Raw genomic sequence first — 12,778 nt, forward strand, 5'->3', positions numbered from 1 at the left:
GACAACAGCTTAGCTAAGATTCCTCAGCATGTGGGATCGGGTCATATCCTAAAGTTCCTGACTGAAGAACACTGGTCTTTAGGGCAAACTTCAGGTCATTATGCAGTCAATTGAGTGGGTCCTGACTAGCGTTTTCTGAAAATGCTAGAATAGGAAAATGTCAGAGCAAAGGGACAGTTGTTTTGTGTGACTTTTGTTTCAGTTGTGTGTGTGTGTATGTGTGTCATTGTACTTGGTCACAATGAGAAATGTGTTTCCTGCCGTGGGTCTCAGATCACAGGAGTCTGAGAAACACAGCTCTAGTCTGCTGGTCACCAAGCTCTTGAAAGGTGCCTCAGTCGACTTGAATATCCAGAAACCTCTCACAGTAAGCTCTAGGTGTTCTGTCTGGTTAAGGGCAGGTAGGCACACTTATTTCCTGGGCTGAACAGTTTCTGTTGTAGTCCTTCAGGAGGTCCCAGCAAGAGGTTGCGTGTGCTGTGTCTGCTAGCAGACAGCCTTCCCCTTGCTGCCTCGCTGCCCTCTAGTGTCGGCTTGCAGCTTAGGCTTCAGCGTGACGGTCGACCTCAGCCCTGCTCTCGCATGTGCCTGACTTTATTGGGGGAGGGAGGGAGGGAGCAAGGGGGGTTCAGGCAGCCACTCCTAACCTTGTTTCGTTGGGGCTGGAGAACAAGACAGCCCCAGACTCCCTAGAGACACGTCCAGGAGACTTTCTGCTTTGCCCAGGTGGTTCTGACTCCAGGTGTTCCGTTGTTTAGAGCCGTCCATCCTTTTGACCGTGGCAGTGACCTCTGTGTCTGCCAGTGGGGAGGGGACCCAGGGCCATCTGGGCCCCTTCCTGCCTTTTTAGAGATTATCTGTGCAACCAGAGCAGTCCCTCCAAATTCCGTCGTGAGCAAGGAATACCTACAGTGGCCTTATCAGAAATTGCTATTCCTTGGTAGTCTTTGGGATCGCGTGCCCAGCTAGCTATGTCACCCTCACCTCACCCGTTCTTACCTTCAAGCTCTGGACCTTAATAAAGTTCTGATTTTATATTCATGAATGGAGTTGTATAATGTAAGATTGGCTTTTTTCTTTGATGTTTTAATTAAAGAGTAAAACAGGGCAGTTTTGGGGTTTTTTTTTAACATTTTTGTATTTAGTGAAATTGCTTACAGAGACAGAGGATAAAGGGTTCTTCTCATCAGCAGAACTAGAGGATATTAAATCTGGAAATTCTTAGATGGCTGGCAGGGAATGTGCTGCCTTCAAGGTACTGAAAAACTCACTTGGAAGGATCACAGCCCCCTACTACAGAGGGCAGAGTTAGGACCAGGGTAGAACAGATGCCAGCCTGAGACAAGGAGCAACTTCCCAACAGCGAAAGAAACTGAGCAGCAGAAGTAGCTGCCCACAGAAGTAGTAGGTTCCTTGGCCCTGTGCGGGTTCCAGCCCAAGGGGGTGTCTGTCCACCCACTGAGATAGGCTCTGACTTAGATGATACCAGGAGACCTCTAGCTGTGAAAATGTACGAGTTGAGGTTGTGGTCTGTGAGGAAGGAAGATGTAAAAAATATTTTACTGTTTCTGGGGAGGGATAGAGGGATGAGTAGGCAGAGCGCAGAGGGGTTTTATGGCCGTGAAACTGCTCTGCGTGACCCTCTCATGGTGGACACCTGTCATTATCCATCTGTCCAAACCCATGGAACGTGCAGCACCAAGAGTGTGCTCTGATGTAACCTGTGAGCCTTGGGGATTGTGATGTGTCCGTGCAGGCTCATCAGTTGTGACAGATGTACCCCTCTGGTGGGGGCTGCTGACGGTGGGGGAGGCGGTGCGTGGGTGGGGGCAGAGGGTATAGGGACTCTGTACCTTCCCCTCAAGTTTGCTATGAACCTAAAGCGGGTCTAAAAAACAATAGTCTGAGAAAAAGAAGAGTAAGAGTAAAATAAACTTTTTATTACATCTAAATGTATATGTATATATAATAATGCATATTATTTCTGAAGAAGGCACAGTGGGCTAGGACAATGTCATTTTGTAGGGGACCTGCTTCCAGTGTTTGGGGCAGAAATCTTGTGACCACTTGAACTTTTTGATGGAATTATGCATATTTGTGGTAATGCGTAAGGCTCTAAGGTGAATTCATATGTAACCTCTTTTTCTAACAGGGTCATTGGTTTCCTGGAAGCTATTGTCTGCATAAAATTTGGACAGGATCTCTTCTCTAAGACCCAGATACTCTATGTTATGCTTTGGCTTCTTTGTGTGGTAAGTCATTACTTTTTTACCCAAAAGTGTTAGTTAAACTCCCCATGGTGTCTTCCAAAACAAAACAAAACACTCTTGTACACCAAGGTTCTTTAGAAATTTATAGACAGACATTCTACCTGTAGTAACCCAAGATTGGCCACTAGTCGGAAGTTCAAGAATAAACACAGGACCACATGGCACCCAAAACTGGTCAGCTTTGCAGGTTCTGGTCCCGTGCCCTCGGCAGGCGCATCACACTCATTTACTTTGCTTGTGAGGATGCATCTACCCTCGCTGAGAATGTCGGGCCTGCCTTGAGGGCACAAGGATAGTTACAGTACCCTGTAACACACGTATTACTGTCCAGGGTTTAAGTACGAAGTGATGGAGTGGGGTTTATAGGCTATTGAGGTGTTTTTGGAGGTAATCAGACCATGCGGCTTCTTCCCTGTGGGCCAACTTCATAGGCCAGGCCTGTGAAGGGTGCGTTTTCCTCTCGGAAGGTAAGAGCCCCTGGGGCCTCCAGCTCCGTCGTCCTGGGACTTTTCCTCATCTTTCAGGTGAAGTAAGATCTTGCTTAGCTTAAAATTCTGTGATTGCCCTTCTTAATTTGTTTTGTTACTTTGGAGAGAAGTCTTACATTTTACATTTGAGATTCTTCACTTTTACTTACTTGGTCCAGAAAATTAACTTGGGCTTTTATTTTTAATGATCATAGAAGATTTCAAACATATGTGGAAATAGATAGGGGGTCACTCCCCACTCATGTACCCATCATCCAGTTTCAACAGTTATCAACCCATGGCCAGTCTTGTGTCCTCGTATTCCATATACGTATGGAAAGCATCCCCTCCCTGGGTTACTTTGAAGCAGACCCATCTTTACTATTTCAGGATATAACTCTAAAAGAAGATAAGAATGCTTTTTTGTTTAATGCCACCACCATACCATTATCACACCTGAAAAAGAATTAATTCCTTCATGCTGTCAAATAGCTGATCAATGTTCACATTTCTGTTTCCTTAAATTTTGTATTTTTTTACAGTTTATTTGAATCAACATCCACTCATTGCCCTTGGTCGCCATGCCTTTTAATAAAAGATCTCTTTAAATCTACAGTTTTCCCTCTGTCTCTAGCTCTCTCTCCTTTGCAGTTTATTTGTTGAAGAAACAAACTCTTTTGTCCTGTAGATATTCCCCCAGTTGTGGTTTCACTGATTCAATCCTTACTGTAATTTAACAGATTTCTTTGTCCTCTGTATTTTCTGTAAATTGGTAGCTGGATCTAGAGGCTTAATCAGATTCAGGTCTATTTTTCTTTTTCTTTTGGCAAGACTAAACTTTGTATTTTTTAAGTGTTTTTTATTGCCTTTCATGGTGTCTGTTTTTAGGGTTACTTGTTCGAAATCCTAACTCTGCCTAGGGCACCTTGAGCCTATTCTGTCCTGTTTTATCTTGAACAATGAAAAGGAGTCATGATCTCCTTTGTACTCAAACTCTAGAATTAAAGCTGGTATATTTTTTCCATTGCAGTGAGACTAGATGTAAGGACTGCTTAGAGGGAGTATGTCAGATGGGCCAGGAGATCTTACTATGCACCCCTCACATTTCTCTCTGGCATGGGCACCCCAACTCTGAATTGCAGCACAATCCATGGTGATGGGCAGATGTGGGTGCAGCCCTCACCTGGCGCCACCAGGACCACAGGGAGGTTGAGGCAGGCAGGACTCCTGGGACATGGGCCAAAGCCTCTTCCCATTGCAGGCCTCCCCTGGGAGCATCAGCGGCCAGGAAGGTCTCCCCAAAGCCATGTCCAAGGAGCCATCTCTGGTCACCCAGCCAGCGGCTCCTTCCGTCTCTCTAAGTTTTAGAGACTTGCGCTCTATTTTACGATTAGACACATAGCATATGCCCCCTACATCGGTGAATTTTGATCTGCCTTGGTGTCTGTGTGATGGTAACTTATTTTGAGGACATGATCCATTTCTCAGTCTCTGTTTCACTTAGCATGGTCACTTGTCAGTCAGTCATGTTGCCAGGTGCTTGTCAGAGCTGCCCTGATGCTGGAGCCACACAGGTAGGTGATGGTGAAGATAAGATTTATTCATGCTTACTAGGTGCTAGGCACTGTGCGAAGCAGTTTTCATGAACTGTACATTTGATCTTTACACTTTGAGGGGAGGTACTTCATTATCCCTGTTTTATAGATAAAGGCACAGAGAGGTTCACTACCTTACCTAAGGTCACACAGGTAGTATGTGGCAGAGCCGGTGCTCAAACCCAGATAGTCTGGCTGGAGATTTCCTGCTGCCCCTCCACGGGTGTCCCCCCTCGGAGGATCTCCAAGTCCACATGGGCGTTACACATGCAAACTACTTATATTAAAATGTCATAAAAGATGTGTGTGCGCAGAGCCAGAGGAGCACTAGGGAGAGCAGACAAGCTGGGGGGAGCTCCTGGGGGCGATGTGTGCTCCGGGTCGGGTCGTAGAGAATCACCGCGAGCGGGCGGCTCTCCCATCCCTCAGGTGCCCGGCCAGGCCAAGGCGGCTGCTTGCTCTCCTCTGTCACCCCCCAAGTCAGCCCTGAGGCTCCGTTCACTCACCCGTGCGGCCCAGCACCATCCCCTCCTCTCCATCCCCACTGCCTCTGCCCCTGTCTCTAGACACCCGTTTTCTCTGTTCTGCCCATCACTTCCAGCCTCCGCTCTGCTGCCAGAGTGATCTTCCAGAATTCAGGTGGGAACCCCTTTCCCCCGCCTAGAATCATTCCCTATGGCTGGGGCTTGAGAGGGCCCCGTAGTACATGTTCCCCCACCAGGTTCAGAACAGGTAGGGGCGCGTCAGGATGGACGAAGGCTGCGGGGGCAGAACAGCAGCTTTACTACGGAGCATCCACGTGTTTCAGTATCAAGCTTCAGATGCGGGCCGGCAAGGGGCTTTGAATAGTGACCCTCAGAAGCAGACACGCTTCCTCTCCCGCCCCAGGAAGCGGGCCTCCCGCATTGCTCTGGGGGAGACGCCCAGCTTCCTTCTCTCTTGTTCCGGTCCCTTAAGATACACTCCTCCCTGGGAAGGGGGGGAGGGGGAGGGGAGGCAGGGACGTTCCTTCCATGGACAGAAGCAGCAGGAAGGAAGCCAGGTCCCCACCACAAACCCCCAGCTCAGATGTGAAGTCGTGCTTTTGTGTTCAGGGCCGTCCTCATCAGGGCTGCTCACCACCCCCACCCCCTGGACCCCGTGCTCGCACTCCACCTTGTACCTCAACGCATCCTCCTTCCAGACTGGTCTTGCCTTCACCTAGGAGGCTTGCTTTGCCCCATCTGAGTGCTTTTCCCTGCTTTCTCTACCTGGTGAAACTTAATGCCGTGACCAAGCTTAAATGCGTGCCTTCCGTGAAATATGCTCCAACGTGTAAGGCAGACTAGACAGCTCCCTGCTCGGGGGAACAGTGGCATTTTGTACATATTTATTCGAGTTCTGGCCCCAGTGTGATGTGATTGTGGTGTTCATATCTGTCTCCCCAACGTGGCACCTCCTGCTCACAAAGAATAAGTTTCCATCATCCTTTTGTCCCCACGGACGCTGGCACAGTGTCTAATGCATGGGAAACACTCGGCAAACACAGGGAAAATGAGGTCAAGAGACAAAGACGGGGAGATACACAGACTGAGAGACAAGCACGTCCGAAGACGCGAAGCTGTGCCAGTGCCGCCGTCGCAGGAGGATGGTGACCTGTTTGGGGAGCGAGGATTAGGAGAGAGAGCTGGATGGAGGAGGAGGGGATCGGACACGTCTGCTTAGGATGGGCTCTGTGTGTCCTAGTTGGAGATTCAAAGGTTTTTCAGTGGAAAGACTGTCTCATGGAGCAGCTGGAGGGTGGGAGAGTGTGGAGGGGAGGGGCTGGGAGGAGGGGTGAGCCTGAGGGTGTTGCAGGGACCTCAGTGAGAACCTTTTCAAGGCAGCGGCATTGAAGATGCAGAGAAAGGGCTGGAGCGGAGAGCCATGCAGGAGCCCAACTCAATAGACGCCATCCCCTTGTGAGAGCTGGGGAGGCCAACTCCAGGCTTTCCTGTTTGTGCCACTGGTGGCTTTTGGTGCTAGTAACAGGTCGGGGGATGTCAGAGAAGCCCGTTGAAAGGAGATGAGTTGGGTGTGAGGGACCCTTCGATTTTACAGGGGAAGGTGTCTTGTGTCGTTGGAAATTCTGGTCTGTCCAGCAGCACTGGAAAGACGCGGTCGGCAGTAGAGATGAAAGAGTTGGGAGGCGTCTGTGTATAGGGCACGGTTGGAGCCATCAGGTTGGTGAGAATCACGGAACATAGTGAGGGGAGGAGACGCTGGCTGAGAGTGGGGTCTGGGGAGCAGCCACATTCTGCAGCTCGGGCCGAGGACAGGAAACAGCCACAGGAAAGAGGATTTTGAAGATAAGCAGAAGCCCCCAGTGTTATCCGTGATGAAGCCTGCGGGCGGGGACCTGGCCTGAAAAGAGGCCATGGCTGGGATGATGAGGGGTCCCCCCTGCCTTACACATGTACCAGTTAGAGAAAAAGAGTGGAAATAAGGTCCTAGAACATTTTTATCATCATGGCCTTTATTAAAGATGAAGATTGGCCTCAATCTTAGCAGTGAGGCAGACATTACTCAATAAGAGCGTTGAGTTACACCATGCCTCCACTCTAAGAGAAACAAAGCCCCCAGTTATTCACCTGGCCTGGTGATTTGAGATCGGTGTGGAAGCGACGCTCCCGTATGCTGGTTAACAAGCTGCCCAGCACCCGTTGTCTGAATTTGAGCGTTCCTTACTGTAGCGTGGACGCCGCACCCGGGGTCGTGTGCTGCCGTGGCTCTCAGCCCTCACGTTTTTCTCTTTCCTTTTTTCTTCCCTTTCTTTAAACAGAATCTGTACCATTGCTATTTTAATTCAGGCCTTGACATTTTAAGTGGGTACTTGCCTAGATTTCCACAGGTGTGATTGCAAACCCATAAATTACAGGCTTTTGTCTCCTGAGACACATGTAAAAGGGGTGTCTTGTACCCAGGTGAAGTGGTGAATTTGGCAGCTGCGGCAGGCCCTTTGCGTGGTGAGCGTGACGGTAAGCACCTGTCGCCCAGCACCCGCCAGTGTTTGCCTGCCCCGCTGCGAAGCCAGCTCTGCCCATCCGTCCGCTGCTGGAGCAGCCCCAGCTGCCCGCCTGCCCTCCCAGGGGAAGGGAGGGAGCCGGGGGAGGAAGAGGAAGAGCCCCACATGCCTGCCCTCTAGTGGGCGGGATGCACAATGACAGCCAGCCCAGCCCTCACTGCTCCCGTGGTCTGGTGGCCGCCCCCACGGCACTGCCACTGACTGGTCCACAGAAGTAGAACCTGCCCTCCCTGCCCTCCGTGTGAAACCTAGGCCGACCTGTTCTGCTCTTTGTCAAGGAGGTGACGTATACGTAGCTTTACCACTGCAGATGCTGTGAAAATGGTACATTTAATGGTGATGTACATTAGAAATCTGAACCAGTGCTGGAATATGTTAAAGGTTAGAAGTAGTTTTCATCTTATAATTTTAATATATGCATTTATTGCCTGATTTTTTGATTGGGGGGATATGAGCTTTTTTTAAAAAATTCCTAATTGATATCAGTTTGCATATGGATTTAATATAAAATGAACTAGTGGGTCTTCTTGTATTTCATGCTATCTTTCCACTGTGCCGCTATTCCCACTTCATTGATGTAGAAGGAGAATGGCCAGCCTGAGCTGAGATTCCTTTCCTTTTTGACGCTTAAGATGACTCTGTGAGCCTAGTAGAGACTTAGTGAATGTCACCGACCTGAAGGAGCTGGGCCAGGGCTGGACTACAAGCTGCAGTGATGAGAACACATAGCCCGGCCTTCCCTGCACTCTTGGCTTTTAACTCTCTCCAGTGATGCGGGGCGCAGGGGGCGGTGAGAGGGGATGCAGAGGATGGGCCATGAAAATCAGGCCGAAAAGAAAAAAAAGAAATACAATATAGAGTCTTATACGTCCTCTTAGGTAGGGCCTGCAGAGCTGTTCAGAAACTGCACCCCATCTGCTCCCACGTCTAGAAATGATCTTCATTCTGACAGTAGAGTCACAGCGGTAACTATGGCCTCATTGGAACTCTTCTTGCCGAAAGCTGTAGGGATACTTCCCCTACTGCCTCTCGGGGTTCGTCTCTGCCCTGTCCAGCCACTCTGTGACCGGCGTCCTGGGAGAGAAGGCAGAAACGCATCGAGCCGTCATGTATAAATGCCCATTGAAACCCTGAAATTCTGGAAAATGGATTTTTTTTGGTGCACCCTCACTTCTAAAATGGTTTTGTGTTTGCTTTTCTTTTCCAGGCTTTCACCACCTTCCTGTGTCTGTATGGCATGGTTTGGTATGCAGAGCACTATGGTCACCGAGAAAAGGTATAGAAGCAGAGGCAGAGATGGCCTTTTATCTAAACTAGTCACGTCCTGCTTGGCACTTTAGCCCAGAGCACATTCACACGAGGATGTGGCATGGACGGCACAGTGAGAGCCGGGCATCAGCCTCCCCACTGTAGAAATGTAGCCAGTTCAGGTTTCATTTCCAATCAGTTGCCATCCTTGCTTGTGACTGCCCTATTCAATAGGTCAGTATTTTTATCCTCGTTTCTTAAGGGTGTTAAAACTTATTTGTTTGTATTTATTTATTATTTTTAATTGCATGGCAAGCCTGGACCAGTTTTTGAAAAGCTAGGTCTTTCACTCTGTGCAGGCCTCTTCGTGCATCCCAGCCTGGGGCTCCCGCCCTGCCCACTTCATAGTAGATGAGGATTAAGGTAGAGGATAGATGTGAGTGGGCTTAAAACACTGTAGTAGTCTTGTCAACTGTAATTTTTTTTTTTAAGTAAAAAGTAGCTAAAGGTGCTTTCTAGAAGATTTATTCTGCATCACCAGGAGATAGCCTTCATCTTATAGCTGAGAGCATAAGCGTGAGGTGGCCCTGCACTTGCTGGTGGGGGCCTCCAGCCCGGAAGAGGCCAGCGGGGAGCATCCTCGCTTGTTTGCCGGCCCCCCTCCTCCCAGGAGCACTGGAAATTCCACCACTAATCCTGCCTCTCTCCCTAGACCTACTCAGAGTGTGAAGACGGCACCTACAGCCCTGACATCTCCTGGCCTCATGGGAAAGGTACAAAAGGTAGCTCTCTCTTGCTCATTGTTGAAAACTCTCCTGGGTCCTTGCCTTCCCAAGGCCCAGTAAGGGGATTTAGAATCAGTATTTATCTTCCAAGTGTTGATAAAATATTTTCCCTGAAGGATCTCAAGCCTACTCAACACGTCTCCTTTTACTTATTAAGAAGCATGCAAAGTGTTCGCAGGTTCTGCGCAAGAAACTTGCTTTGTAAGGAGAGGTGCCATGTGGTCTGCCTTTTCTGAGACAGGAAGGCATAACAAGACCCCACTGTCTCAAGCATCCTGAAGGAGATGTTCTCCTTTTGGCTTTCATCGTGAGTGAAAAGGGTTAGGAAGAGTTGTGTGCAGGAGGAAAAGCCTTTCCAAAGAGGTGGATCAACTTACATGTAATCAAGAGACAGAGCAGCATAAGAGACATTTCATCAGTTTAGTCAGGGATCTCCCACTGACTTCTCTCCAAGGCGTATTTTGGAAAGATTTGGGGCTACCTGGTTATTTTAAAGAATGCGGCTTATAGAATAATGGTCCCAAGGAGTCTCCACTGGACAGTAATTCCTTGTCAGTTATGAGCTGATTGTGGGTTTGACTGAAGAAAGAGAATCGCATGCCAGAGACCATGAGTTTTAACCCACAGCATTACTCAGAGAAGTGGAAGTGAGGGAGGGGAAAGCACTGCGGAGGCTGTTCCTCTCCTGAGTTCTTTTGGGGTGAAGCCCAGCACAGCCCTCCTTGGGGAAAATGCCGATCACCCTGGTGGAGATGGTTTCTTCTGAATCAGTGACCTATTGTGGAATGCTGATGGAGGTAGGTACAGGGGTTCCCCAGGGTTCCCTTATTCAGGACCAACCCCTAGAGATCAGTCTGTGGTTCCAGGTTCTCCACTGAAAAGGCTGAAAGAAATAAGCAATGGTATTGATATTTAAATGAAAGGTAGACAGACAGTTTAAAAAAAAATCTGAACTCTGGAGCAGAGAACCTTTTGGCTTAGTTGCTAGGCCAGGGGTTGTCCACGTGCTCAGGTCGAGGGCAGAGCCAAACTAATGCCAGGAAGTTCCGATGACCTTCCAGGCCTTACACACCCCTACCCGGAATGCCCATCCCCACCCCCACCCCCCACGGCCCTGGCTCCACCCTCCACCTGGCTGATGCCTGCTGACTGCCCAGGACTCAGCCAATGTAGACGTCTTTCTCTGAGCTCCCAAACAAATGATGGAGTGTGACAAATGATGCCGTCCCTGTAGACTGTGAGCATCCCGAGGGCGTGCGGCATCTTCAGTGTGTGGCTCCGGGGCTGCCTGTCATGAGCAGCAGGGCCTGATTTGTAAAGGTGGCCTCCAGATGAAACCGTTGAGGGAATGTAATGTCTTTTATTTTTGTCAAGTCAAGAGTCCATTCCAATTTAGGGATTTAGAAGCTATGGTGTAGCAGGTCAAGGTGCTGCGTCCTTTGGTTGCAAAGGTAGACTCGACAACCACGTGGTTTAAGTTCTAATTGTCCCTCCTTTGTGCTTCAGTGTTATTTGTGCTCTCACTTCTGGTCCCCATCACCATGACCACCATCCACCCTACGGTGTGAACATAAGCATCCTCAGGACCCCCCCTGCATCCCAGCTGTGCTAGCTCCTGGCCAGGGTTTCTGTGCCCTGATTTATTAACGAGGCCACTAGATGGAGCACAAGGACCAGTGGAGAAGTGGCGGGGAGGCCTGGGCAGGGAGAGCCCGAGTCAGAGACTTCAGAAGCCCAAGCCCGCAGCCCACGGTGACAGTGTGTCCCGATTCCTTTGGCCAGGTTCTGAAGACGGCCCACCCAAACATCCAGGCAACAATGAGAGCCATTCTTCCAGAAGAAGGAATCGACATTCCAAGTCAAAAGTCACCAACGGAGTTGGAAAGAAATGAAAGACCCTGGTTAATCAAAGATGTTCCAGGGAGTGCCTAGAACTGGGAGGGGACGGAATCGGCTGGACCTCCCCGGGAGGTCGAAACACACGGCGTGAACGGGAAGCGGGAAGGAGCGGGGACTGGGCGGGGGGAGGGGGTGTCATTATTTGAGAGCATAAGTCTTGTTTCCCACAGACCCGGCCACATGGGGCAGACCATCGCGGGGGGTCCTTTGCCACTCGGGGGTCTCTTGTGACTTCAACACTTGGCACGTGGTCACCGGTAGCAGGACAGTGCTCGGAGGAGAGGGTGGCTATTTACTTAGTTGCCAGAAGCAGCTCTGTGCTTGCGTGTGTGGTGGGTGCAGTTTAAACATCTTCACTCAGACAGGGCATCAGCCGCACAGTTGATGGTCTGGTCACCAGGTTTCATTTTCCTGAATCTGCCTTTCCGTTTGAGTGACTGGTTTAAGTCCAGGCCACTTATCTGTCTTTTATTTTGCTGTTCCTTGTTTTTAAGTCAGGATGCTTACAAGCCTTCAGAAGCCACTGCTGAAGTTAAATTGGGGGAGGGCCCCCGTCTCTTCCGGAGAAAAAAAGGGGAGAGTTTGTGTTACCGTCTAGCAGCCTTCTCCCCTTTTTAGGACCTGAAACCACATGGCAGCGGCAGGTGGAAACCAGGCTGAGGAAAGGTTAGCTACCCACATAGGATCCTGGGCTTCAGGTCGGAGCCTTTCTGTTTCCTGTCAGTGTCACTTGTCCAGACCTATCCATAGTGCACAGGCGTGAACCTGCCGAAAGGCAGTGCTCACCACGGCCCCTCCCCCAGCCAGGTGCCTTTTCCATTTTGTTTGTTTTCCTTCCATGGTGTGTTGCTGACATTGTTTTTTAGTCCCGTGTGAGGTGCTGGTGAGTATTCCCTTTCATCCATGCCATGCTCTAGAACATTGACCCTGATAGTTCCCCACCTCTGATGGATTCCTGTTTTCAATAAAATGGTTCACGTTAAAGCCCATCAAATTCTGTCTCCGTAAAGTGCTCGTTTCTTTGCATCTTATTGGTATTTTCCGCTGTTTGTAAGCAATCACTGTATTTTTCAAGTGACTTTAGGATAACATGAATGTGTATACGTTTTACGTAGAAGAAAAGAGGAAAAAAATGTGTACTTTTGAGGACTTGCAGACACATATGTCCCTTTTCCTAACCTTCCCAAGTGATCAGTAGGAAATGAACAAGATAGTCATTTTTTCTTAAACTACGGTAATGGTTACATCAACTAAGTTGGATATTTTTCTCTAACCAGTGGCGGGTACCCAGTTGATTGTCTTACAGATATAAACTTGCCAGAAGCAATCCTTTTGTTCCCTTATTTCACAGAGCTCCAAGGTTTTCGATGTGTTTTCCCCCTTTAAGGAAATCTTTACCCGGAGAAGTGTGGTTTTCTTTTTCTGCAAGAGAATTTCCGGGGTGAAGGGTTAAATGAATCATGCAAAGCTC

The 12,778-nt window shown here is 49.2% G+C and overlaps 1 protein-coding gene across 4 annotated transcripts in view; it reads left to right on the plus strand.

Annotated features, from left to right (window-relative positions):
• PTDSS1 (phosphatidylserine synthase 1) overlaps positions 1–12,301 on the plus strand; it is a 61,284-nt gene extending 48,983 nt beyond the window's left edge. The window contains exons 10-13 of one of the 4 annotated variants that reach the window (XM_057734744.1): positions 2,153–2,252; positions 8,583–8,651; positions 9,336–9,405; positions 11,191–12,301. In XM_057734744.1, the coding sequence (XP_057590727.1) occupies positions 2,153–2,252; positions 8,583–8,651; positions 9,336–9,405; positions 11,191–11,300 (349 nt within the window). In that variant the 3' untranslated portion in view covers positions 11,301–12,301. The remainder of the gene's footprint in view (positions 1–2,152; positions 2,253–8,582; positions 8,652–9,335; positions 9,406–11,190) is intronic. The other 3 variants (XM_057734745.1, XM_057734746.1, XM_057734747.1) reach the window with 3 other exon arrangements.
• Positions 12,302–12,778: the final 477 nt, after the last annotated feature.

This window comes from Hippopotamus amphibius, chromosome 5 (assembly GCF_030028045.1).
Source record: "Hippopotamus amphibius kiboko isolate mHipAmp2 chromosome 5, mHipAmp2.hap2, whole genome shotgun sequence".
Classification (NCBI taxonomy): domain Eukaryota; kingdom Metazoa; phylum Chordata; class Mammalia; order Artiodactyla; family Hippopotamidae; genus Hippopotamus; species Hippopotamus amphibius.